General features: G+C 27.6%; 1 protein-coding gene across 2 annotated transcripts in view; it reads left to right on the top strand.

The window, feature by feature from the left end:
- Positions 1 to 11801: 11801 nt before the first annotated feature.
- The window catches only part of LOC100199224 (proto-oncogene tyrosine-protein kinase receptor Ret), a 28255-nt gene continuing 12752 nt past the window's right edge, over positions 11802 to 27304 (top strand). Inside the window, exons 1-3 of one of the 2 annotated variants that reach the window (XM_065816874.1) lie at positions 11802 to 12049; positions 12868 to 12937; positions 23698 to 23767. In XM_065816874.1, the coding sequence (XP_065672946.1) occupies positions 12923 to 12937; positions 23698 to 23767 (85 nt within the window). In that variant the 5' untranslated portion in view covers positions 11802 to 12049; positions 12868 to 12922. Of the gene's footprint in view, positions 12050 to 12867; positions 12938 to 23697; positions 23768 to 27304 lie in introns of those variants that run through there. The other variant, XM_065816875.1, reaches the window with a different exon arrangement.

The raw sequence follows: 27304 nt of genomic DNA, 5'->3' as shown, positions 1-27304 counted from the left end.
AAATGATAACTTAATTAAAAAACAAGCTAGTATTAGATTTTTAGGAGTTTTTGTTGATAAGAATTTATCCTGGCTTCCTCAAATAAGATATATTTAATCTAAAATCACTAATATAATTGGTATAATGTATCGAGTTCGCTCATATATCAATAAACAAAGTCTCAAACTAATATATTTTGGACTAATTCATTGCTTCATCAGCTATGCAAACATAACATGGACAAGTACGCAACCATCAAAACTTATAAAAATTTATATTCTACAAAAACATGCCAGCAGAATCATTTACTCTAAAAATAAGCGTGAACACTGCAAACCTATAATGAAAGATATGAAAATGTTGGATGTTTATGAAATAAATATCTATCAGCATTTAATTTTTATGTATCGATTCAATAATAATCTCTCTCCTGCAAACTTTATTAACAAGTTTGAAATAAACATAAATGAAAACTATTATCTTATAATAAATATGCTGAATATAGCATTGCATATCGAGTACCAAACATGTGGAATAGTTATCAAAAAGAGTTCAAATGTATGGTAAAGTCATTAAGTTGATTTAAGTTTCTAATAAAAAAGGAAATTTTTAAAATTTGAGAATCATTTGTGCCTAAAAGGATCACCAAGTAAATTTAATTATTTTAATATTTATTTTATTTGATCTTTTTTTGATTTACTGATTAACGCATCAGTTTTATGCCCATTAGGGTTTTTAATTTAATATCTATATTCTATTAAAATGTATAAAGGGACTGTATGAAAAGATTGCGATGACGTATTGTCATTTACATCTTCATTGAGCCCCTGTCTGTTTAACTCTTTATTTTATAAAGATTATTGTAAAAAAGAACAGTTTATATTTTTTATTGTATATACAAAAACGGTGCTTGTTGACAAGATTATACTGTCTTCTTTGTTTCTACGGACATATTTTTTTTTTTTCACGTACAATATATATTTGAAATTAAGTTTATCATAATTAGTATATAGAACCGTTACAATATATTTAAAATCAGTCCAAAAATATGCTAAATAGAAAATTTGACTGATTCTTTTGGAGTTTAGACCAAACAAGTTTTATTGTAGTAGTTTTTAACAGGAACACCATTTCACCAAAAACGAATTATCTAACTGAAAAAATCAAATTCTTAAGTTGTGTGAAAAATATGACCTACCCTCCCTCCCTCTTCCATTGGCCCTTCCTCTTTCACTCCCTCTTCCACTCCATCTCCCATTGGCCCTTCCAAATACCATAGGTGGTTATTAAACTTATTTATACTATTCTCGTTATACCAAAAGTTACTTCAAATCAGAATTAAGCAAAAAAATATATCTTAGGTTGTCCCTATATTTTTTTATTCTTTTGATTTAAATCTACTACCACTAAACCACTACCACTAGATGTAGGCTAATTAAGCTCAAACATTATCCAGTTCTTCGTTAGAAGTAAACTCCTCACCAAAAAAAAGAATTATATATTATATATTATATATATATATATATATATATATATATATATATATATATATTATATATATATATTTATATATATATATATATATATATATATATATATATATATATATATATATATATATATATATATATATATATATATATATTATATAGTTCGAGTTTACCATATGTGCGTATGGATAAAATTTAAAACAATTTTATAATCGTTTTGTTTCTAGTTTTTTTTAATCGGAGAGTTATTATGTAATTTTTAAGCATTTAACAGTTTATTCTTGCGTCATAACACTCTAAATTACAAATAAATATAAAGTTACAAACTTAAATAGCAATTCTACAAGTACAAAAAGCTACTGTATACATTCAAAAAATTTTGTGTAGTATTCAGCTAAATTAATATACAATTCTATATTTTTACAGATGTCAAAAAGACCTTGAAGACACTCGATTGCTTGTTCTGCACACTTATTTGTTCTGGGAATTTCCATTCTCAATAGTTCCTGATTCCAAAACTTTTTTATTGAGTTTAACGCTATTTCGTGACCGTGGAAGCTGCTACGTAGTAATAATCATAAATATCATAAAAATAAATTATAAAAATAATCATCATAAATATCATCATAATAATCATAAATAATGCCGATAATTAACTGCATTGTACATTTGGTCACTAAACCTATGGTTTGCCAATCTGTAAGAGATGAATCTACCAATGTCGAGTAGTGATTGAGTAGTCTAAATTATCTTCTCTCTGGGAGTAGAAAAAATGCCAAAAGTGCTAGTATTGCTTGGGAATTCTATCTTGCATTATTTAATTTAGGTATCTTCACTTTAATTTAGTATTTAATTTAGGTAAATTTACTTTAAGAAATACTCCAGATACTTATAAAAAATGGGAATATCCTAGTAGAGCCGGTTCAATAATTTTTTTTGTTATATGCAATATAACAAAAAAAGTTATTTGGCGCACCTATTATAAAAAAAGTGTATTCTTTAAAAATATTCGAAAAGTTTTTTTGAGAATTTATATTTTTATATGTTTTTAAATAGAAATAGAATAAGTTTTACAAACATAATTATTTCTTTAAAATTGTTAATTTAGAAAAACTCCTTTCCTCCACTGAATACACTAAGGATTAATAGTCAAATGACTATTAATCCTCCACTGAGGATTAATAGTCAAATTGTTTACATAATTTGTTAATGTACTCCATTTAAGGGTTGATCCAGAAAAAAAGTTATAAATCTCCTAAATATTGCTGAAAAAGTTACCAGCTAGAGTGCAGGAAAATGCCGCATCATTGACAACAAGTTTTAGTGAATGGCTTTCACAAGAAACAAAAAAAGCTCGTGGGTCAAGGTCAAGTATCCTTTTTTGTGCGCCTACATTCTTTCCCTTCATGTCTAATCCATTACCATAATCTTTGCCATGCATATTTTGTAAGCATGCTCCTTTTTTTAAAAGCTCGTCTATAAGCAAGCTGTCAACCAGATGTTTCTAAAACGTTAACTAATCCTTGAGTACCAAGGAATTGCACAATACAAAGACTTTTGCAATAATCATTTGTTTTGGTTAATTTTTTTTATACATTAAATATATTTTATAGAAATTATTGTGAAATATGACATCAGACAAATGTCCACCGTTTTTCTCGGTACAGAGATTGGCTCTGTTTTACGCATTTTCCATTACACCACATAATGTTTCTGGTTGAAGGCTCAGTATTTCGTCTCAAATATTTTGCTTCAGCTGTCTAATAGTCTCTGGTTTATTAACATACACTTTATCTTTTAAATATCCCCATAAAAAATAGTCGGGCGCAGTCAAATCTGGCAAACGAGGTGGCCAAGGAAAATCTGACTTTTTTGAAATCAGACGTTCGCCAAAAATTTCACGCAGCAGGTCCATAGTTTGTCTATCAGTATGCGGAGTTGCTCCTTCTTGTTGAAACCACAAATTAGGATTCTGCTCCGCCATTGACCGCAAAAACTTTTTAATCATTGTTCTGTAAGAAGCTCCTGAAATCGATTCCGGCGTTCCATCCTCATTTTCGAAGAAATATGGGCCTATAACACCGCACCAAACAGTACATTTAGATGAGTGCAATTGATGCTGGTGTGTTGCCTTTGGATTTTCAGAGCCCCAAAATCGACAGTTTTGTTTGTTGACCATTTAAATAAAATTGCGCTTCATCCGACATCAAAACATTATTTAAAAAACCAATTTGTGTGGCTAATTGTGTAAAATGAATAGCGTATTGTAGTCGTTGTTGGTGATCTTGCGGTAGTAGTGTTTGCACAATTTGAATTTTGTATAGGTACATCCCAGTAGGCACGCAACGTTTTATTCACGTTTCAATCACGTGTATTTTAGGTGACTTCGTCCAGGTTACTATTTTACGTGAAGTTACTATTTTACTACCAGGTTACTATTTTACGTGAAAGTTACGTGCCAAAATATCTCGACTTTCGGAACTTTTTTTATTCTCAATAAAAACCTGGCGTAAGAAATGTGAAATAATATTTTTTATTATATTAATTATTTTTTTATAGTATAATTTTTGTATTCATTATATTAGTTATAATTATTTACTGCTATAATAATATAATTAATTTTTATTGTAGTATTATCATAATTAAAAAAAAAAAATTGGTCTATAAAATATCTTATAACGCAATGCATTTAAAACAGAACTAAAAAGAACAATATATTTTAAGTTGTAATATCTAATATCCAAATTATATCAAATTAAGTTAAATAAATTAGTACCAAGCGTCCCTATTTGCCACACAAATAAGATTAAACTCAAATACAAGGTATGCTTTTTTTCTACTTTATGATATAATATTTTAGACTGGCGAATTTGTCCATTTTGCTTACTTAATTTAGTACAAAATAAGTTATGACAAATTTAATTTCAAATTAAGTAAGCTACATGGACAAATTATAAGCTCTAGCAGAACTTATTCTTTATTCTTGAGCAATAATAATGACTCTAGAACTTCTGCATACATTATTACTCAAGAGTCGTTTAGATAAAAACCCAAAATAGATTTTCTTTCTTTATTTGGTTTTTATCAACAAGGTTAAAGAATTTATCCATGATAATATCAATAAACAAATGTGTTATGTTATTTATTATTGATATATGTATATATTATTATTAAATACTTTATCTTTTTATAATATGACATCTTGATCTCGTGCTTTACTTGTTAAAAATGATTAATACTTATTTATTTATTTTTTTTTATATTATTTAAATATTATATGATTAATATATATATATATATTTTTTTATATTATTTAAATATTATATGATTAATATATATATATATATATATATATATATATATATATATATATATATATATATATATATATATATATATATATATATATTTGAATTATATGAAATTATTATTATATATATTATATGACTTTTATTACTATTGTTATTATGTACAATATAAAACAGGTTATTAACGCGGATTTGTTCGATGTTTTCCCAACAAAAAGATGATTATGATGCTATTGTATTTGAAACTGCATTTTACTTATCTTTCAATGTTGACGATCTTCCAATATGTAAAGCAAATTTCTCTCAAGTATAGCATTGCTTTTTTAATAACTGTTTAATGATTTAGATCAAAGAAATAACACCAGAAAATCTTGTTGATATTCGAGATATTCCCGGAATATCAACAAGATTTACTTTCATGATATTACTAATTTGGTTGCATTTTTGGTTTTGTTGTAGTTTTTTTGGTACTTGAGAAATGTTCTTCTTTCTTCTCTTCTACTAACTCTTGATATTGTGAGTAGACGAAGTTGACGTTGTTTTTGTTGCCGTTACTGTTGTTGAAGTAGACTTTAAGGACATTTTTCTTTTTTAGATGGATGTATAGTTTTTGAACTAGAAACCTTCCCAGTTGTATACCCGACCTATCTTTTGCTTTCAATCTGAAGATGATACAATCTTTTGTCCTTATTGCAGAGCCATTCACCATATTTTTTGTCAAAACTTCATTCGATATATCGTATTTCTTTGTTTTACATATTTATCTTACGTTTTCTGACTTGATTTAGTTTTGCCTGTACAACTTAAATTGATAAATGTGAAATGTTTAATTTCTTTTGTCATAAACATGTTACTTCTCAATTTGCTTTATGCGTTCTCGTCTCTCTTAGATGGATTCTCCCAGAAATTTAACAATTTCAAGTCTTATCGAACCATTAAATATCCATACCGATCAGATAAGCAATCACTGACTGCTATCACGAGCTTTAGTCACATCGTCAACTTTAAACTTGGATGTTTACATCAAACAATGCTTGCTGGCTAGACTTTTGCCATTTTATTGAAATCACGATGTCCCCTGTTGGTTCTATTCTGATTTTGCTTCTTGCCATTGTTCTAAGAAAACCGTAGAGTGGTATGACCATTCAAAGATCAAATTTTACAGCAGGATTGCAATCACATTAACTTTAATGATAACCTAAACATTATCTATAATACATTTTTTTTTAAATTTTTTAAAGTTAATTTTTCAATATGTAAAATAATTCTCAAGGCTTGAGACATCCCGGTTGGAAATCAGCAAATACTTAGCTATAATCGTAACGATAAAGACAGCGATTTTGCCGTGAGGATCGCTAGCTTTTTTAAGTTAACGAAAAGCTATCGATATTTGTAAAGACAGCAATTTGGCTACGAGGACAGCTGGCTTGATAAGCTAAAGACCCACTGGCTTTTGTAGCTAGCGTCATATCGTAATAAAATCTTTGATTAAAAAATTTTGATATGTAGCTATCATCCAGCTATAGATTTGTAGATATTTTGTAGCTAGCTACAAAGCTAAGATATAGAGCTAGAGACACATTGCTACAAAATTGCAATGTTTAAAGTTCAATTAATCTCATAGTTTTAATAGATTCAACACTAAAAATCGAATTTTTAAAGATGTTAAAAACATTAGAAATAAATGAAACAAGAAAATAGAAATTGCTTGAAAACTGCTATAAAGCTAGCTAGTCGCTAGCTCATTTCCCACCGGGATATTATCTCCTTGGATAACTAAGTGACTAAAAAGTCTTCAAAACTAAAACAAAAGTTGTATAATAAATACCTAAAAACAAAATCCGAAAACCATAAACAAAATTACAAAAACTACAAAATCTGTTTAAAAAGCTCCGCAAAAATGCTAAAAAAAGTTATTCTAAATTGTTTATGCAGCAAAAACTAGAGATAAAACAATCAAGATTGGTGTATTTCGAAGTCAAAGTCGAAGCTTCAACGTCGCTAAAAGTCGTGTGTGAACGTGTTTCGAAATCGTTAAAAGTTGTATAAAATTTAATTAAACGGTTTTAAAAATCGTATTACTTCGAATAAAATATATTTTCGCGGTTTTCAAAATTGTAAAAAGTTGTACGAAATTTAATTTGACGGTTTTCAAAATCGTATTAGTACAAATAAAGTATATTTTTGCGATTTTCAAAATCGTAAGAAGTTGTGTAAATTCGAAAATGGCGTGTTTTAAAATTGTTTAAAATTTCTAAAGGCTTTCAAACTTGTATGTGGCTGTGCTAGTACTATTATGCTCTTCCCTTCTATTCTCCTAGACTCCTACTCTATCCCTTAGATTTGGAAAAAATTACAATCGACGAGAAGCTACCTATGTTTAGGTTTAAAGACACTGATATAAAGTAAAGTGAAGTGATAACTGGTTTGGTATATGCTTGCAATATCTGCCTTTCAAAGTTCTAATTTCTTAATTATACAAATTTGAAGTAACATTACAATAAAGTAACATTACAGAAATACAGAATATACAAAAGATATGCTAAAACCCTTGCATTCATTTAATAATCATTCTAGATTTCAAAAACCCAATTCCTTAAACATGTGAAAAAATTACTTGCATATTATCGATTATCTAATCTAAAATAATCCTAGCATGCTACCCTACAATAGCTACCTAGTAAATAATATTTAGTAGTCCGCTTCCAGTCTTTCATACTCATTTTTTTGTGCTAGTTCCTGGCCTTGGGAGCCCAAATGATGTCTGTCTTGCCTTTCCAGTTCAACAATACTGGAGATTTCATTTTTAATGTGACGGTATCATCATCATCCTATTCTGAGTCATCATCATCATTTTAATTTCTGTCTGGAGCAGGTCTAGCCGCCATTTGCTCTTCCATGGAGCGGTATTCCCAAACTGGTACAAAAAAGTTTAACAAATCGAAGTTCTTGTTGACCAACTTCACAGTGAGTTTTGGAGACAACCTGCATCTCTTTTCGTAGATTAACCTTATTATTTTAATCTTAAACCTCGAGACAAAGTGGGCAAGCAGTCTTTGGAACAAGATAGAGTCACACATGGAGAAAGGTTGATTGTCAGTTGCAAAGTAAATCATGAGCTCCATGTCACCACGAAGTTGAGTGATGCTCTGTGCTGGATAGCACAGATTGTTTCTGGCTTTTAGAACCCATTTTCTTTTTTACACTTGACATGAAGTTGTATAACTTTGCTACATCGCATCGTGACACCCATTATTTATCTAAGTTACCAGTGCCAACTGTTTCCAATTCATTTTCTGCCTATTAAACTTTGTCCTCCCTGGCAGCTTCTGCCTCATCTCGTATGTGCTCATCCTTATGGTTGGATCACAGGTGACCACTTAGGGTTTATGTTGACCTAGAATTCATTTTTAGATCCTTCTTGCAGATATTGCACATACCATAGGCCTTATCTTCCCTGTATTCCTTCAGGAAGTACTGCCAAACCAGCAAGCGATGGGTCTTTGACATATTTGTTTGATGTTTTACAATGTTTAAATCGTGTTAAATAACATACACAAAGTTATAAGGTTTTTTTAAATTCGTTAAGTATAATGTAAACAAATTTATACAATTTTCATAACCGTAAAATTTTGATTTACAACATTTGCGGCTTTCAACATCGTTTTAATTAAGTTTTAACAACTTTTAGGGGTTTTCAAAGTCAATTAAAAGTTAAAGCTACAACTTTTTACGGCTTTCATGGCCGTTTAACTAACTTTTTTTCGAAGTTTAACGGATTTCAACTTTGATTAATTTAAGAAACTTCGCCTAACTGACGGCATTCAAAATCGAACAAAAAATGTACGATTTTGAAAACCGTAACTCGATTGTTTTATCTTTAGCACAAACGCAACTTAAAAATTATACTAATGAAATTGCGACTGAATTTAACGAATTCTTTTTCCCTAATAGGAGCAAATTTATCAAACAAATTCCCTTTAACAAGTTAAAAATTATCAGGCGAACTTCAAACATCAAATTCTCTACAATTTACAAACCTAACGCCTGAGGAATTTTATATTGCTTTTTAATCGCTAAAAAGAAATAAATCATTTCTAATAAAGTTGCAAAAAGCATTGGAATTCTATACAAATCTAGAGTTATTTTAAACAAAAACCAATTAACAAAATTATATTACTCTTTTATTCATTGTCATATAAATTACGCAAATATTGTATAGGGAAATAAACGTAAAACTAAACTAAAATCTCTTTATCGTCATTAGAAACACGCAGCTGGCATAATAAATTTTAAAAATCGTTTTTTGGAACTATGAACCGCTTCTTAAAGAAATGGAAAATGTTTATCAAAATATAAATTTAATTTTTTGTATTTTATCAAATATAAAGAACTTTTGTCCCCCGTTGTTTTTGTAAACCTTTAAATATTTAAACCCCAAAACAAATATAACCTACGTAATAATAGCATTTTAGAAGAACCTTTTTGCAAAAGTAAACAAGCTCAATTTTGTATATCTTATCGTGGACCTTTTCTCTGGAATAAAAAAAATGCGGCCTAATTTTGTTTTGATTGGTTTTAAATGTTATTTAAAAATCACGACATAAACATTTGCCTGCGTTTTAAGGCGCATATAATTTGTCACATGTCATTATATGAGTTTATATGGAGATTTACGACTGTTGCTATGGAAAATTAAATGAAGAAATGTTCAACGAGCTTGGCGTTAGTACCTGTTTATGCTACAGGAAAAAAAAAGGTTTTATAGTCTTTGTAGTCCTATTGCAATATTGTTCAAAAAAGTGTTTTTCCAAATGATTTGATTTTGTTGTGGTAAGCTAGACTTAACTTAGAAAAAAAAAATTTTATGTTTCAATTTAAAATTAAAAAAAAAATCAAGAAAATAGAGCAGTTTAGAAAAGTACAGCTATTAAGTAAATTATAGCCCTAGTTCCTTTTTATCATCAATGGCTATTTATCAGTAGTATATAATTATAGTTTTTGATAAGACACTATTGAAATCATTATTTTTTCTTATCTCGATATTGTTGTATTACTTCTGACTGCAAATAAAATACTTATAAATATCAACTCTTTTTATATAGTTTTCAACCGCGTCATTGCCATTATTTCAATATACTCCCTAGCGGCTTGGAAAACGTGATTCACAGCACACACCTGAAGTCATTATTTCAGTATAAAGGCTAATTAATTCCTAACAGTTTGGAAGACGTGGTTCCCAACAATAGTGGCATTAGCACCATAGCGATAGCTGAACTAATCCAATTATGTAACAGTTTAGATATAAGTATAGAAAAACTTTGTAAACCATAAAAATAAAAATGATTTTTTGGTTAACGATGTTAGTTTTTACGTGCAGGCGTGTACTTTACTATAGTACTAGATGTGTACTCGACTATATTCGAGTTGTAGCTACATAATTTTGAGATATGTAGTACATATCACAAACTAAAATTGTAAAAATAAAAGTTTGTTTTTATATTTCGAAATCTCCGTAAGAAGTTTTAGAGGTTTAAAATATGTAAAATATAGTTAATATTTAGAAATATTTTAAATATAAAGATTATTTGTTTATTATATGTTTTGAAGATCTTAAAACATCTAATAAATGAATAAATTTATTTTCGACGAATTTTTTTTATTAGAATTTAATTGAAATCGGACGCAAAAAGTTAAATGCAGGCTCAAAGTATATTCCAGTGAGCACAAAAATTTTGAGAAGTGAGATCCTTATCAAGCTCAAATGCCCCCTCCAAGCAATCAGATTGTGTTAGCTTCTTATCAAGACGAGAATAAATGTCTTATCAGTAAAATATCTTTCCAAAGGAAAACAGGGCGCAAAATTAATCAAAATTAATATTTTCATTGCATTCTCCTTTTTTTCGGAAAAAATAGCACAATGGAAACCTAAGCTTGGTATAATATATGTTATGATTCTAATCGAAAAGATTAGTTTTTAAAAAAAAAAGACAAAATTTTGTTTTCAAAATTATAAATATATAAGAAAAATACACACATTAGATCTTGCATAATTTTCAAAAAAAAAGATAAAGTTTACATCTCCACGCCTTAAACACTTGGCAGAATTATCTGCATAAAGATATCGAATTAATCGCTCCCGCTGTTCGCAACAAAAACATTACGTAAAATTATCACAGATTTATTCGCAATGCGGGGCGCGGATCCAGGTTTGAATAGGAGTATTTCCTTCCTAGATTTGATTCTAAAATATAAATAAATCAAAGTTTAAGTTGCTCAATAAATATTATAAATAGAATAATTTTTTGATCTACCCTAGTATATATAAAACACATTTTTTCAATCAAATAAATAAAAAAAAAAATTTTCTAATGGTTGTGAAAATGTTTTTTTTGGCAATTGAGCTCTTTTTTACTATTACTTATTGGTAAATATGGTTTACGAAAAAATCAAAGTTAAATTCAATTGCTTATTTTAAATTTAGTGTTTACTCTATATGTTTACTATAAAAAAATTTTTTGATTGTGCTGTTTTATCATTTTTGGAGGATAGTGAGGATGCCATAATAATGTTGGTGTCGAGATATTTGTTAGTGCTGGCTGATCGAAGTTATTAAAGTAAACTGGATATATAACTTCAGTTGATAAAAATGTATTTTTAGTAACAATACTGATACTATTGATAAGTTATCAGCTAGTTATTACTATTATTAGTATTATTACTGATAAAGCATTATCAGTAAAAAATTTTCATTGAACTTTGTGATTCACTATATGTAAACTATAAAGATAAGTAAAGAATTACTTACTGAGAATGCCTTGTAATAGTAACCTGACAGCTTATTATTACTGTGAAACATAAAAATAGTTTTTCCAGATTTCTTTTTATAAGGTTTGTTGTAGCAACATTTTTTTAGGCATTAAATACAATTACCAGCAGAGCATTTATTGTATAATAATTATTGTTTTAAGACATTTTTGTGCTTTATTGAGTTTGATGATATCAGTTTTAAGTTAATTTTATCTAATTTTAAGTCACTAAAGAAAAGACAACACTGACCAAAAGAATAGAGAGCAGAGATATGTATCCAGCTATACCCTTCTCTGAAAAATTTTGTGCAAAAAAAAATTAAACAGAACTCACCATTCAGTCTGCCTAAAATCATGATAAAATTTACCGTTTCAAACAAAGAAAAACAACAATCAACAAAGAAAAAACTACTAAAAATAATCTGCAAACTAATTATTTAATCTTTATCATCTTATAACTTGGTATGTTTCTTATATGGTGCAGTTAATATGAATCCTATTTTTAGTAGAAGTTTCATTATCATTATATTTAAATGTTAATGTTTTACTTTTGCCCATATTTTATTATAGTCTTATGCAATAAATTTTTTTTTTAAATAATATACAACTACAGTCAAGGAGGCTCCTTTTTTGTGGTTACAACCCTCTCTCAACTCTAGTTGAGCGGTACTACGAGGGATGTTGATAATAGTTGAATTGATAATAGTTCAGTATAGGACAAGTTGATAGTAGTTCAGCATGCTGTCAAAATAACTAAAATTGGATTCGAGTTAACTGCAGCGCTACTATTTTCAAGCTTTCCCATTATTAGTTTTTTGGAGCAACTCTATATATTTTAATTATCTTAACCTGATCTTAGCATGATCTTTAAGTTTCTTCTTAATCTTCAAAAATAAATATTTTCTTGACAAACAAATTTTATGCAATTTCATGTTAACCATGCTTGCTCATTATTGCACTACAGGTTACAAATAGTAACAATTGATGTCAGAATAATTATAAATGATGAACTGCATAAAATTTGTTTTCATAAATTATTGTTGAAAATGACATAAATATTCTCTTTTTGAAAAAATCAAAAACTCATTAACATCAAAACTAAAATATAAAATAATTTGTTAAAATGTTGAAATAATCCTTTTTTTTTAAGATGATGTTGTATGTTGTATAAATAAAAAAGTGCTACAAAATTTATACTTAACTTTAGATATTACAATTTTTTTACAAATTTAGCTTTTATACCAGCTTCTTTTATACTGTTATTTTACGTTTTTGATTAGATTTTGGATTGCTTATTAAAAATTGATCAAGTATTAAAGGATATATAACTGAGGAATGTTCAATAGTCAAGTAAGTAAAAAATATATTTAGAGTATAAACAAAGTTGTTTGAACTTTATAAATTTTTTCAAGATTGTACCAGATTTTGAGGCATTTTGATTACCTTTAGAAAAAAAACATTTATTAAAAATATATTAAAAGAAATTAGCAATCTTTAATTAATTTAATTATAAATAGGTGTGTGTCTTACACTTAATATTATGCAATAAAAATTCATAACCTGGACGGTAAATTAACATAACCTGTCCAGTATTTGTATACCGTCAAATAGGGTAATATGGCCATACTTTTACTGTTTGTTTTTTTGCTTTCAATAATTTGCTTAACACAAGAGCTATAAACCTTTAGATTTTATTCAAAAATTACTCCTACAAGATGCACATTTTATGTGAAAATCAGCCATGTAGCTTTAAAACTTTAACTACAACTTAATAATGAAAATCATTTTTGAAAAGTCCATAAATGGGGTAATTCGGCCACTTAACTAAAAAACATAATTTAAACAACAAAACAATGCAATACATGTTTATGAAATTAAAAAAAAGTTGAAAATCACATAACTAGATTATCAAATATCTTACCACAAAAAAAATCTTACTACATAGATTATATATCTCCCACAAAAAAATCTTATCACATAGATAATTTCTAAAAGTTGATCTAGAAACTTTGTAGGTCTCAGAGGAATATCATTTTTTTAACCAAAATACCAGCAACAATTGCTGTCATAGCTTTGTCCCGTTGCTCTATTGGGTAGTTACTGTGGGCGTAACCTTACTTTGGTTTTTATGTGCAACTGATTAAAAAAAAAATTTACAAATTTATTAACCAAATCAATAACTGGCCATATTACCCTAACTTTTAAAATGGCCTATTTATTTTATATAATACCAATAATGTATATTTATGTATGATTTTTTACTTTGCAATTTGTCCCAATAGTTACTATTATTTAGTGTTATTGCATAGTCCCATTAGTTAGTGTTGTTGTATAACAACAACAGCAACAAAGAAAACATTCTAGGGTTTCACAATCTTGATCTTAAAGTGAACAATAAATGTTTTAGAAGTTAAAATTATCATATTGATGTGCATTATTTTTTGAACTTTTTAAACTTAAAAGTTCAGTTGAAACACAATATTCATTTGTAAAGAGTGTTATTCTGTACTGTTTGCATTAATTTAGCATTTTAATATTTATAATCAAAATACTAATTTAAATGCATTAAATATTAATGTAAATGTTAGGGTCAATCATGAAGCTACTTTTAAACAATTGAGTTACATTAACTACAAGCCAAGCCTTTGGTACTATTCCTTGTTCCATCGACATTTAAAAAGTTATGGCATGGAGATCCTGTTGTATTGATGCATGGTTTAGACATGTAAGTTTTTATTTGATCTTCACCAGTAGATTTGTAGCTGTTAAATGGTTCGAGGTGTTTTAGAACAGATTTATAATCAAATGAAATGAGATTTTTATGGCTCAATAACAAAGGCAGATTTACCTAGATCAGTATTTGTTCAGTACAATCTAAATTCTATCACTACAGACTTGACAGACATAGAGCGCAATGCGTTAATATAATTACTGTCAATATGTTTGCTATTAATGTTAGGCAAAATGTATTTTTTGATTATTTTTGTTGTTGGCTAAAAAGTGCTTAAAAGAATGAATTACAGCTGGAATTTCTTTTTTTAAAAGTTTTCAAATATCTTGTTTTTATTAGCCAGGGAGATTATTTTCCATTTGCTTTTTAGTTAAAAAACCAGAGCTCTTTTTTTTTTGTTTCATTAGCAATAAAAGTCCTTGGGCTAACCAGGGTAGTTTGCCTTTTTCTTGTTGTTTTTTTTTAAAAGGGATGCATGGAATGAACTCATTGCAGACTTTACAATAGATACTGCTAATTTTCCCAGTTCCGTTCAGCCAGTTAATTGTTAAAAAGAATATAATTTCCTTTTTTATAATTAAATTTTTAATTGGTAAAGTAATTTTATTCAAAACAAATATTAGTTGGATAATACCAGGACTTTGTATACTATTTCCTAAAGGAGGACCAATAATAATCTCATTAGTTCAACCGACTGATTCAATGATTATGAGATCAAGAATAATTTTTGAAGATCAATTAGACTGAATAAAGGTTGGTTTAGTGACATGCTGGTGAAGGTAGAGAAGTGATTGTAATGTTTGAAAATTTAATATTTAAACTAGTTTCATTACTCAAGATATATATCCTTTTTTCTGTTTAATGTTTATTTAGCATGAAATTTAAAACTATTTGTTCTAATAATTCTTAAAATGCCTGCATTCTATTACAGTAAGAAAATATAAAACATTTTCTAAAAAAAATAAAAAATTTTATAGCTCTTTGTCAAATTTTTTATCAAATGATTAATGTTGTTAATAAATATATGGATAGCTAGTGTGAAAACCCAAAGACAACACTCACCTAAAGAATTTTTTTGTAGCGCAATAAATGATGCTTGTTATGTATATATTCTTGTGACATGTTATGTATATATTTGTGTGTCATTACAAACATTCTTGTAACAAGTATAAAAGCAAATTTTGTATTTAATAAACAATTTTGTAAATGAATAAACAGATAGCTCGTGCAAAAACCAAAAGCTCTGGTAAGAAGCTGTTTAGAGGAGCAGCTTGCATGGTTCGCCATATTTGTTTTAGAAGAACTTTTCTCCGCTCTCACACACATTTACTTCCGCCAAGGCCTAGATTTTAATATTGTTTTGTAAACTTATTTTTATAGAAGTACCTATAAAAATAAGTTTACAAAACAATATTAAAATCACATAAAACTTCAGGAGTACCTATAAAAAATAGTTTCCAAAACAATATTAAAAACATTTTTTTTATGCGGTTAGATACGGACAGCATAAAAAAACTCTTTGCATTGCTACACAAAAATTCAATTTAACTCTTATATAAAAAATATTTAAAAGTTAACTTGTAACGCAACTTGCGGTTGCATGTTCATAACAGTAACTATATAATGATGTATGTACATACATATTACACATTTTAATCGTTGAGATTGAAATTATTGCTCGTTTAAAAATTAAATTATATGAGATCGCACAAAAAAAATCGCATAAAACAAAATGCACTAATAAAGTATCGCATAAAAAAGGACCACATTAAAAGAGGTTTGAGTGTGTATGTATATATATATATATATATATATATATATATATATATATATATATATATATATATATATATATATATTATTTTCATTTACTTTCTTTCAAAAATGAGAGTTATTTTTGAAGCTTGATCTATCTACTTTTAGGTTATGTTTTTTTTTATTGATAAAAATGATGGGAAGAGTTGATCTTAACCATTTGCAATCATGTGTATATTTGGGGGGTGGGCTTTTGAATTTTTTTTTGTGTATTTTAAATATATAAAACGTTTTTGTAATTTTACATTTTTTATTTAAAGAAAGACTATTTTATGGTTTTTATTCAAAAAATTTTATGAGTTGTTTTAAATTATAAACAATGATAAGCTACAACTATTAAGTTTACTTCTCCGTCTACTTTTGTTTCTAAAAGTTTCAATAAGGTCTTGACTAAAATTAGAAACATGTTCTGCTCTGTAATGTAGAACAAACAGATCAGTGACAAATTTTTTAAAATCTTTTATAATCTGGAAATAAGTATATAATATATAGCAATATATACACATAGCACATTGCTGCAGTATAAGTTCCAGTATGATGAACTGATTTTCAGTCATTCTGTCTAAAGTAATGTCATTTTTAACAAATCAAAGAAAAATCAGTTTTCAGGTCCAAAAAATCTTCAATTGTTATATAACTTGCAGGCTTTTCTGTTCGAGCTAATTCTATAGCTAATTTATTTAATTACTAGATAATCAATAAAAATAGGAACAATATACTTTTTAAATTTTCTAAAAGGCTGGAGATATTGTCTATCTTATTATCTCCATTATCACAATTATCTAAACATTTTATTGTCTCCTCAAATTTTTTACTAACCAATCTTTGTTTGTTTCCTAATGGAATCTTATAACCTTTAAATTATTTTCTTACTATCTATTTTGCAAATTTTTTTTCACGCAACATTTTTTGAACATGCAATCCTTTCTGATCATTGAGAAAATTTACATTTTATCTACTTTTTAAAATTTGTGTTTTATTATTCAAGATAATAAGTTTTTTTATTTTTTATTAAATAAATCTTCTTCTTTTAAAACCACATTTTTGCCTTTTAATTCTTTCTATTCCTTTTTAAGTCAACATTCTAGTCTCTAAATGGCATATCAAAAGTAAAAGAATTCATTAAAGATATAGTAACTAAAAACATTTATATATTGATATTTTTATCATAAAAACATATTACTATATTATTAAGTCATTTCAAATTTGGACTAAATTGTAAATTTATAAGCATTTTACTATAATATAATAAACACCTGATATGTTAGCCAGTATTTTCTTCACCTAATAAAGAGTGCATGGTAAATTTTTTTATCATGAGACAACCTCCTATTTCAATACATTAGGCCGTAAAAAAATAGACATGAAGGTATATTAATTGTAGAAATGTTTGGAAAGTTAATAATTTGTTTTAAAATTGATAGTAAGTTGATTAATTTCCTAATTTATAAGTGTAGCAAAAGTATAATTAGATTTTGTTACCAGAGAACAGGGATGCAGAGTCCCAAAAACGAATCCGGATTTGAAAGTCACAAAAAGATTACTTTATCCTAGTTTTTAGTATCCAGGAGCTCTAAAAATATAAATAAGTTTATAGACTACTAATAGGAAAAAAATAAATACTTTAAGGTTAGAGAAACAATCATTTTTTGAACCCGGAGTCCTTAAGCATAATGGCGACAAAGACTCCGGGACTCCAGGACTCCGGGCTTAAAAACAATAAGTTTTAAGTCATTAAATCTCATAAATTATTTTCTTATAGCAGATCATAAGTCAACAAACATGTTGACTTATGATCTGCTATGTTACTTTTTCCATATATGTTCCATATATGTACTTTTTCCAAGTCTGTAATGTTCAGAAGCTCTAAAGCTTCTGAACATTACAGACTTGGAAAAAGTAGAGATATAAAGCCGGAGTCCTTTTGGGACTCCACATCCCTGCCAGAGAAGTTTTGTGATAGCTGCGAAAACAAAGTATTATTCAAAAAATAGGATATTATGCAATTAACATGTATGGAACACAATTCTCAACAACCTGTTAAAAAACAAAGGAAAGTTCAACAAACAATAAAAAAAAGGTAGTTCGATCTTAAAAAGATTACAAAAGGAACAAATTGCATACAATGCTGGAGGGGGGGGGGAGGGTTGATATGTTTATTCTAGTTGTAATTACAGGGTTCCCACATTTAAAAACCTTAAATATCCTTAAAAAAAAAAACTCCTTAAATAGTCAAAATAAAAAAATAAAAATAAAAAGTCCTTAAATAACCTTAAAAAAAGTTAAAATTCGATTGCTCTCCTTAATTTCTCCTTACTTTCTGTTTTTTTATCATCTAGGAAATTTTATTAAAGCAAATGGATTATACTTATCTATAGAGTTAAAATCTTCGATGAGTTAAAATCCTATACTCTTGTTATATATATATATATATATATATATATATATATATATATATATATATATATATATATATATATATATATATATATATATACATATATATATATATATATTTATATACATATATATATATATATATATATATATATATATATATACATATATATATATATATATATATATATATATATATATATATATATATATATACATATATATATATATATACATATATATATATAAATATATATATATATATATATATATAAATATATATATATATATATATATTTATATATATACATATATGTATATACATAAATGTATATAGCATATCAGCCCTCTAAGTATTATAGTAAGTTTTTTAATGGTTTTTTTTTGGCTTTTTGCATTTAACTTTAACTTTCTTTATTTAATTTTGCTTTGTTTTCTTTACAAGTAAATACCATGCTATAAGGGATGAGTATTTATTGACCCTCTTTTTCAATTAAAGCTATATATATACATATATATATATATATATATATATCAGGCCTTGTTAAGAAGCGTTACGCAGCTCGCATTTTGCTTGCGAAAAGGCGATTTGCCTATGCGTTCAGCAGTTTTGCACTACGCAAAAACTTATATCTTTTAGAATATTTAAATTATCTTTTGATTGTCGTTAACGTGACGTTTATTCAGAAGAAATAAAGTCGTAAGTAAAAGCATTTAACCGCAATTGTAAACTAATAGATTTTTTGTTAAAGAAACAGTTTGTTAAATAATTTTTTTGTTGTTGTTAAAAATTAGTTGGAAAAAATTAAGTGTTTTAAGTTTTATCTTAAGGAATTAAATATATAAATTCCTTTTAAATATAAAATTTATTTTTAGTCGTAATAGTTTAAAAAATGCACGATTTATTTTGATGTAAATATTTTATTAATAAGATATTTTGTTTATTGTTAATTCAATAACGTAAAGTTTTAATGACGTTCGTTTAATTTATGAAAATAAATTATGATCACAAATATGTTATCGGTAACTGATAAACAACAAAAAAAAATCTTTCTTGTTTAAAAACATTAAAATGAGTTCACAAATTAAATAAGAAAAAATTTATTAACAGTTAATAAAATAACCAAAAACCAACTGTAAAATCATAAGAAAATAAACAAACATTATTTTACGTTTCATGAATAAAATATTTTTTTTCAAAATAAAATTTAGTTCATATTTGAAAAAAATAATAAAAATGATTTTTTAAATAAGAACTTAGATTTTATTTGTAACTTTTGTTATAGTGACAAAAAAAAAAACTGTTTGTATGATTTTTAACGCGTTAATAAAATAACTTTAATTACAATGTGGTACTTGAAAAGGCGCGAGTGACTCAATATAACTTCTAACGATGCAAAATATATTTGATGAGTTGAGTTACTAAGAAATGCGTTACGTGTTTTCGCTACGCAGCGAAATCTCGTAACAAGGCCTGATATATATATATATATATATATATATATATATATATATATATATATATATATATATATATATATATATATATACTTAATTACAACTAAATATATATACTTTAGGGAAAAAACCATTAGCTAGATATTGAACAAACTTTATATTAAAAAGATTGTTATATGTTTTTCACTAATTACCTTTAGATGCCTAAATATAAAAGTAGTTTCTGGAATATTTGGTTAAATAATGAAAGTTACACTTCTTGATTTCAGAAAGATAAAAATCCCAGCCTTGCAAGACTCAAAGTTTGTTTTAAGTCACTCTCATTAGCAGGCATGGGTATAAAGGCTCTTGATGTACGTGCAAGAGGAGCAAAGCACATATAGTGATTGCCTAAAGAGGGTTATGTTGTTTTGTGCAAAGAAAGTTTGCAATCAGTACCACAGAAGCCTACCTCATCAATGTATAATTTCAGATATGCTTCAGAAGGAAGCAGTTTTGAAAGCAGAATTAATTTAGTGTTTAAATATTGTTCAAAGCAAATACTTTTTTAGATCAAGTGAGAATAAGTCTAAACAATTTGCTTTGATGTTTCCAGATAGCAAAATTGCCAGCAACTTTTCATGTGATCAAACAAAATCTGGCTTTATTGTAACTCATGGTCTTGCCTCTTATTTTAAAACAATTCTGATAAAAGATCTTAACCTGCTGGATAACTTTGTATGTCTTTTTGATGAGTCTTACAATAAAGTTGTAAAGAAAGGTCAAATGGACTTACATGTGCGCTATTGGAATGAAGAGAGGAATACTGTTTGTAGATATTATACTTCAGAGTTCATGGCAGGCCTTGTTACGAGATTTCGCTGCGTAGCGAAAACGCGTAACGCATTTCTAAGTAACTCAACTCAGCAAATATATTTTGCATTGTTAGAAGTTATATTGCGTCACTAACGTCTTTTCAAGTACCGCATTGTAATTAAAGTTATTTTATAAACGCGTTAAAAATCATACAGACAGTTTGTTTTTTTCTCACTATAATAAAAGTTACAAATAAAATCTAAGTTCTTATTTAAAAAATCATTTTTATTATTTTTTTCAAATATGAACTAAATTTTATCTTAAAAAAAAAGTATTTTTTTCATGAAACGTAAAACAATGTTTGTTTATTTTCTTATGATTTTACAGTTGGTTTTTGGTTATTTTATTAACTGTTAATAAAATTTTTCTTATTTAATTTGTGAACACTTTTTAATAATGTTTTTAAACAATAAAGAGTTTTTTTTTTGTTATTTATCAGTTAACGATAACATATTCGTGATCATAATTTATTTTCATAAATTAAACGAACGTCATTAAAACTTTACGTTATTTTTTAAACTATTATGACTAAAAATAATTTTTATATTTAAAAGGAATTTATATATTTAATTCCTTAAAGATAAAACTTAAAACACTTTATTTTTTTCAACTTATTTTTAACAACAACAAAAAAAAATTATGAAACAAACTGTTTCTTTAACAAAAAATCTATTACTTTACAATTGCGGTTAAAATGCTTTTACTAACGACTTTATTTTTTCTGATTAAACGTTACGTTAACAACAATCAAAAGATAATTTAAATATTCTAAAAGATATAAGTTTTTGCGTAGCGCAAAACTGCTGAACGCGTAGGCAAATTGCCTTTTCGCAAGCAAAATGCGAGCTGCGTAACGCTTCTTAACAAGGCCTGTCATGGGAAAAGCTGCAGTCCCAGATATTCTAAATATGTTTAAATCCAGCATGACTGGTTTAAATGCTGAAAAAATGCTTCAGGTTTCTATGGATGGCCTTAATGTAAATAAACTGTTTTTCACTTGCAACAAGTGTCTCATTTTTTCTAGAACTATTTTCTGGATAGTTCTCTTTTAAAATGTGGTTTTTATTAACTTGTGTTAAATTAGAAAAAAATTATGACCTCATTAACTTTGGAAAAAATCATAAAATTGCTAAAATATGCCAAAATGAAACTAACTGTAGCATTATTCTATTCATCCACAAGTCTTTACAGATAGGTTTTCTGATTAGCTACTACTGTCTGCAATAAATGGGCAAAATATAGGCAGCTTGTTGCAGTTTAGAACTTAAATATATCTAAAAGCAATATGTCCACTCGTCTAAAAAGTCCAAAGTTGAGGAGATCATAATTTTTTTCTAATTTAACACAAGATAATAAAAACCCCTTTTTTAAAGAGAAAACTATCCAGAAAATAGTTCTAGAAAAAATGAGACACTTGTTAAAAGTGAGAAAAAAGTTATACAGCTCTAAAACAGTCTGTTTTGACTATGTGTAAGTTGAGGGGGACCACTGTGTCATGTTTCTAAGGCTATAATTTCTGAACCGTTGTACTTGGAAGTCTGAAATTTCAAATTTAACCTATCTACATGATGCACATAACAATATGTAAAAATCAGGAAAATCAGAGATGGTGACCCACAAAGTTTTCTTTTAATTGGTTGAAATATAATGATTTGACCCTATTATTATTACTATTATTGTTATTTTAACATTATGAAAATTTATTGTGAAGTCATGTAAAAACAACACCATTCATAAGAAAAAATCACTTTTATTTCTGTATTTACCTCTTCATGGCTGATATGGCCACTACAGTCAGAAGCTGGGTTGTCTTTTTTTTTTCTGTAGGAGAGCGCAGCGCTTATCTTATTAAATTTTAATTTTGATTCTATTTTCCTATGGAAAAAAAGGATGTTAACAACCCTATCAAGGAGGATTTTTTTTATTGTTGTTACAACCCTCTCTTAACAATTCTGGTACGCAAACCTTAGTTAAAAAAGTTTCTACATGGAGAAAGTTAAGTGCAATACTATTAGGGATGTTGTATAGATCGAACTTGGTACTTTCACTTACAAAGCAAGAACCTACTACTGCACTACAACAAAACTTTCATTTTATTTTCATATTTAATAAAGGGTAAAAAAAAAATTATCTTCTATATATATAAAAGGCAATGTGTGTGTGTGTTTGTTCTCTATAGAAATCCAAACCGCCGGACCGATCTCGATGAAATTTGGCATGGGGGTAGTCCTCGAGGGGGAGAAGGTTCTTAGCTGGGTTTTGACCCCGTACCCCGATCCCCAGGGTCAAGGGGGCCCAAAAATGGGCCCCCCTGACCCCGGGGTCAGGGGGGACCATTTTTTGGGCCGATTTTTTAGGCCCATTTTTGGGCCCATTTTAGTGTACAGATATCAGGTAAGCCAGTTTAAATATTGGCCCGGGCAACGCCGGGTAACTCCAGCTATATATATAAAGGGCAATGTGTGTTTGTGTGTGTTTGTTTGTTTGTCTTCTCTTCTATATATATAAAGGGCAATGTGTGTGTGTGTTTGTTTGTTTGTTCTGTATAGAAATCCAAACCGCCCGACCGATCTCGATGAAATTTGGCATGGGGGTAGTCCTCGAGGAGGAGAAGGTTCTTAGCTGGGTTTTGACCCCGTACCCCAACCCCCGGGGTCAAGGGGGCCCAAAAATGGGCCCCCTGACCCCGGGATCAGAGGGGACCATTTTTTGGGCCCATTTTTGTGTACAGATATCAGGTAAGCCAGTTTAAATATTGGCCCGGGCAACGCCGGGTAACTCATGCTAGTAAAGTTATAATTCTTGATTGTGGGGAATAATTTATTTAGTATAATCTAACTATTTTCTGTTTTAGGTAAACAACCAAAATTGGATTTTTCAGTTAATTTTTATGTTACTTGTTGCTATACTTGTCTTTGCCACTGGTATGATATGCAAAATATTTTTATTTTATATTAAAAAAATTTTTATGAAAAGATTTTAATTATTTATTTAAAACAATAATTTTAAATCAATTTATTTTATGTCATTAGTTTAGATCTTTTTTTTTCGTTTTTAAATTAAGTATTAAATGATTTTTTTTTAAATTTGAATTCACCTCTCCAAGGCCATGAAGGCTACTACAGTCAAGGAGGCTACTAAAGTTGTGATTACAATCCTCTCTCAAGTCTATAACTCTGGAACATGAACCTTGAGGAACAAGGCCGCTGCGCAGAGAAACAATTTAAGCGCGGTACTGCCAGAGATCTGGAGGGGATCAAACTCAGAACTTCTCACTTATGAGGCAAGCGTTCTACCGCTACACCACTACGCATATGAAGTAGTAAAGATGTTATAATATTAAAAATTCAAAAACTATTTTTTTAAATAAATTTTAAACAAAATATCATGCCACTCATATCTGGTTAGCATTAAAAATAATCAAAAAATTATGTGTTAAAAAATTTTTTAAAGCAGGAAATCAAGTAAACATTATGAGTTTTAAGAAATTCCTTTCATTTAAGAATTCTTTTATTTTGTTCTTGTTTACTTTTTTTAAAGATTTTTATTTTATTTTATTTTTTTTAATACTTTTTGAAGATTTTTATTTATTTTATTTTTTTTTATACCTTTTAAAGATTTTTATTCATTTTTTATTTTTTTTTTAGACTTTTTGTATTTGTTTCATTAATAATAAACGCTATTGTATACTTTATGAATAACTCTATCATTTGTTTTTTTAAACATTTTTCTTTCTAATATTTAATTTCTCTTTTTGTCTCATAGCACATGGGTAAGGTATGAGTTCATGTAAGGATCATGAGTTCATGTATATATCTATATACATATATATATATATATATATATATATATATATATATATATATATATATATATATATATATATATATATATATATATATATATATATATATGTTATATATATATATATGAATATATATATATATATATATATATATATATATATATATATATAAACTATTATATAGATATATATTTAAAGATAATATTTGATTTAGGTGGTTAATTTCATGAATAAATTTTTGAAACTAATACTGAAACTTCTTTAATGTCTATGTTTTTTAAAATTTGTTGTGACTATATAAACCATTTAAAAGTTATGATTGATTTATTATGGACAAAAATCTGAAAAATTTAAGCACCTGGAGCCTTCAGTAGATTTTTTTTGATTTTTGACAGAGCATAACTTTGTAAATAAAATAGCCGATCACCTGAAATTGTGTATGTTAATAGTTTTAACCCAAATAATCTATTTTTGCAGGTGTTTTTTTACTGATTTTAAACAATTTTTGAGTTCTTGTACCTCAAAGTTGCTAAATAATGCAATATTAGAAAATTTTTTGGAAACTTTAGTGTGCTACAGTTCACTACCAACAGACAAGCCGTGACAATTTTTTGTTACTTTTGTGTACTTAGAGTAACCACTTGTGGAAAAAATTAAAATTATTTGTTAAAAGTTACTTTAGCACTTGCAGCAGCCTGTTAAAATATTACTTTAAAAAATATGATAAATTACATTCACTTTGTAGGCATAGAAAGTAGCGTAGACAGTTAAAATAAATTATGAAACTTTTTACTGACGAGGTTCTATATATAGACAATCACCAAAAAAGATTCAAAGACCTATACTCTATCTTATGACATAACTGACACATCTAAGGTGACATTGTTTGCTATGATACTACCATTTATTCTTGTCGTGATAAGAAACCAACACTCTCTGATTGCTTGGAGGGGGCATTTGAGCTTGAAAAGGATCTCACTTCTGCTACAGCATGGGGCTCACAGTGGCTGGTGAACTTCAATACAGATAAAACTCAATTTTTTTCAGCCAATCGTTATCGCAATAATTTAGATCTTCCTATATTTATGAATGGTGATGTACTCGATGAGTCATCTATTCTTCATCTTCTAGGATTAACTCTTACATCCAATCTTTCTTGGAGCCATATATCAAATCAGTTTCAAAATTAGTATATGCTAAGGTTGCATCTTTTTATCGAGCTCGACACTTTCTTACTTCGGATTTTATTCTTTATCTCTATAAATCTCAAATCCGGCCTTGTATGGAATAATGTTGCGATATCTGGTGTGAATCTTCTTATGATGCCCTTTCTCTTTTAGACAAGGTGCAAAAATTCATTGGTGATATAGTTGGACCTGCTCTTGCAGCCAACCTCCAACCATTATCACATCGTCGTAATGTTGCTTCTCTTTCTCTTTTCTACAAATACTATAATGGGCACTGCTCTAAATAGCTAGCGTCTCTTGTGCCATCTACTAAAATTCATTCTCGTATTACTCGTTATTCAATTAAGTCTCATCCTTTTTCTGTGACTGTTCTTAGGTGCTCCAAAAACGCTTATTCGTCTAGTTTTTTTCCTCAAATATCGGCTCTTTGGAATTCGCTTCCTTCATCTTGTTTTCCTGATTAATATAATTTGCAATCCTTTAAGTTGTCCGTCAATCGTTATCTTGCTCTACAATCTTCATCTTTTCTCTTTCAGTAACTTTCAACTTTAATTAGTGGCTGCTTGCAGCCTTGTTGGAAGCGAAGATGTTTAAAAAAAAAAAAATTTTTAGCATTTTGAGTACAATGCTTTTTTAGTTTAAAAGTATACCTAATAGCGCAAGTTATATTATGTTTCAAAAAAATTAAAATTAAAATGCTGAAAGTAGAAGTGCATATGCACATGAAACACTAATTTCTTTATCTCTGATTTACATACCATATCTGCAACAGTGTTTTAAAATAATATTGTTCAAGATTCATTTATCTATCACTTTTTTATTATTTATATATTATTTGTAAGTCTTTGATTGTTGTACTGCTTTAATGTTTAATAAACATTAAAGCAACAATTAGTAGTCTATAAACTTATTTATATTTTTACAGCTCCTGGATACCAAAAACTAGGATAAAGTAATCTTTTTGTGGCTTTCAAATGGCTGCGGTCCTTTTTTGAACTCCCCATCCCTGATGTTTATCATTATTTATTCATTAATGTTTATCATGTGGCTGGAAACTTTTACATATATATTAAGTATAACAATTAAAACATTCAGAAACATGAATAATATACTTTTTGTTACTTGAATAAACTACTTTATGTACTTTTTTATTTCTTAAATCTTATACTGACATCCCTATATTGATTAAAAATCATTATACATCAATGTATGCAACTATATATATTGATGGGCTTCTAATGTTATCAAAAAAAAAAAAATCTTCAAAAGTATGTCAACCTATGCTGATACTATTAGCATTTTATGTATATAAACTTTTTTTTTTATTAGCTATTATGTATAAAAACTTGGTATTTACTGTAATTTGGCTTTGTTTCCGCTGAAATCACATTCTTGTAAAATCTAGTTTTTTAAAATTTTCCTTTCATTTATAAAAGCATATACAATACAGCAAATGATCTGTCTAATAT

Source organism: Hydra vulgaris, chromosome 13 (assembly GCF_038396675.1).
Source record: "Hydra vulgaris chromosome 13, alternate assembly HydraT2T_AEP".
NCBI classification, from domain to species: Eukaryota; Metazoa; Cnidaria; class Hydrozoa; order Anthoathecata; family Hydridae; genus Hydra; species Hydra vulgaris.
Note: the sequence above shows the minus strand (reverse complement) of the source record. Positions and strands in the feature narration are given on the sequence as shown.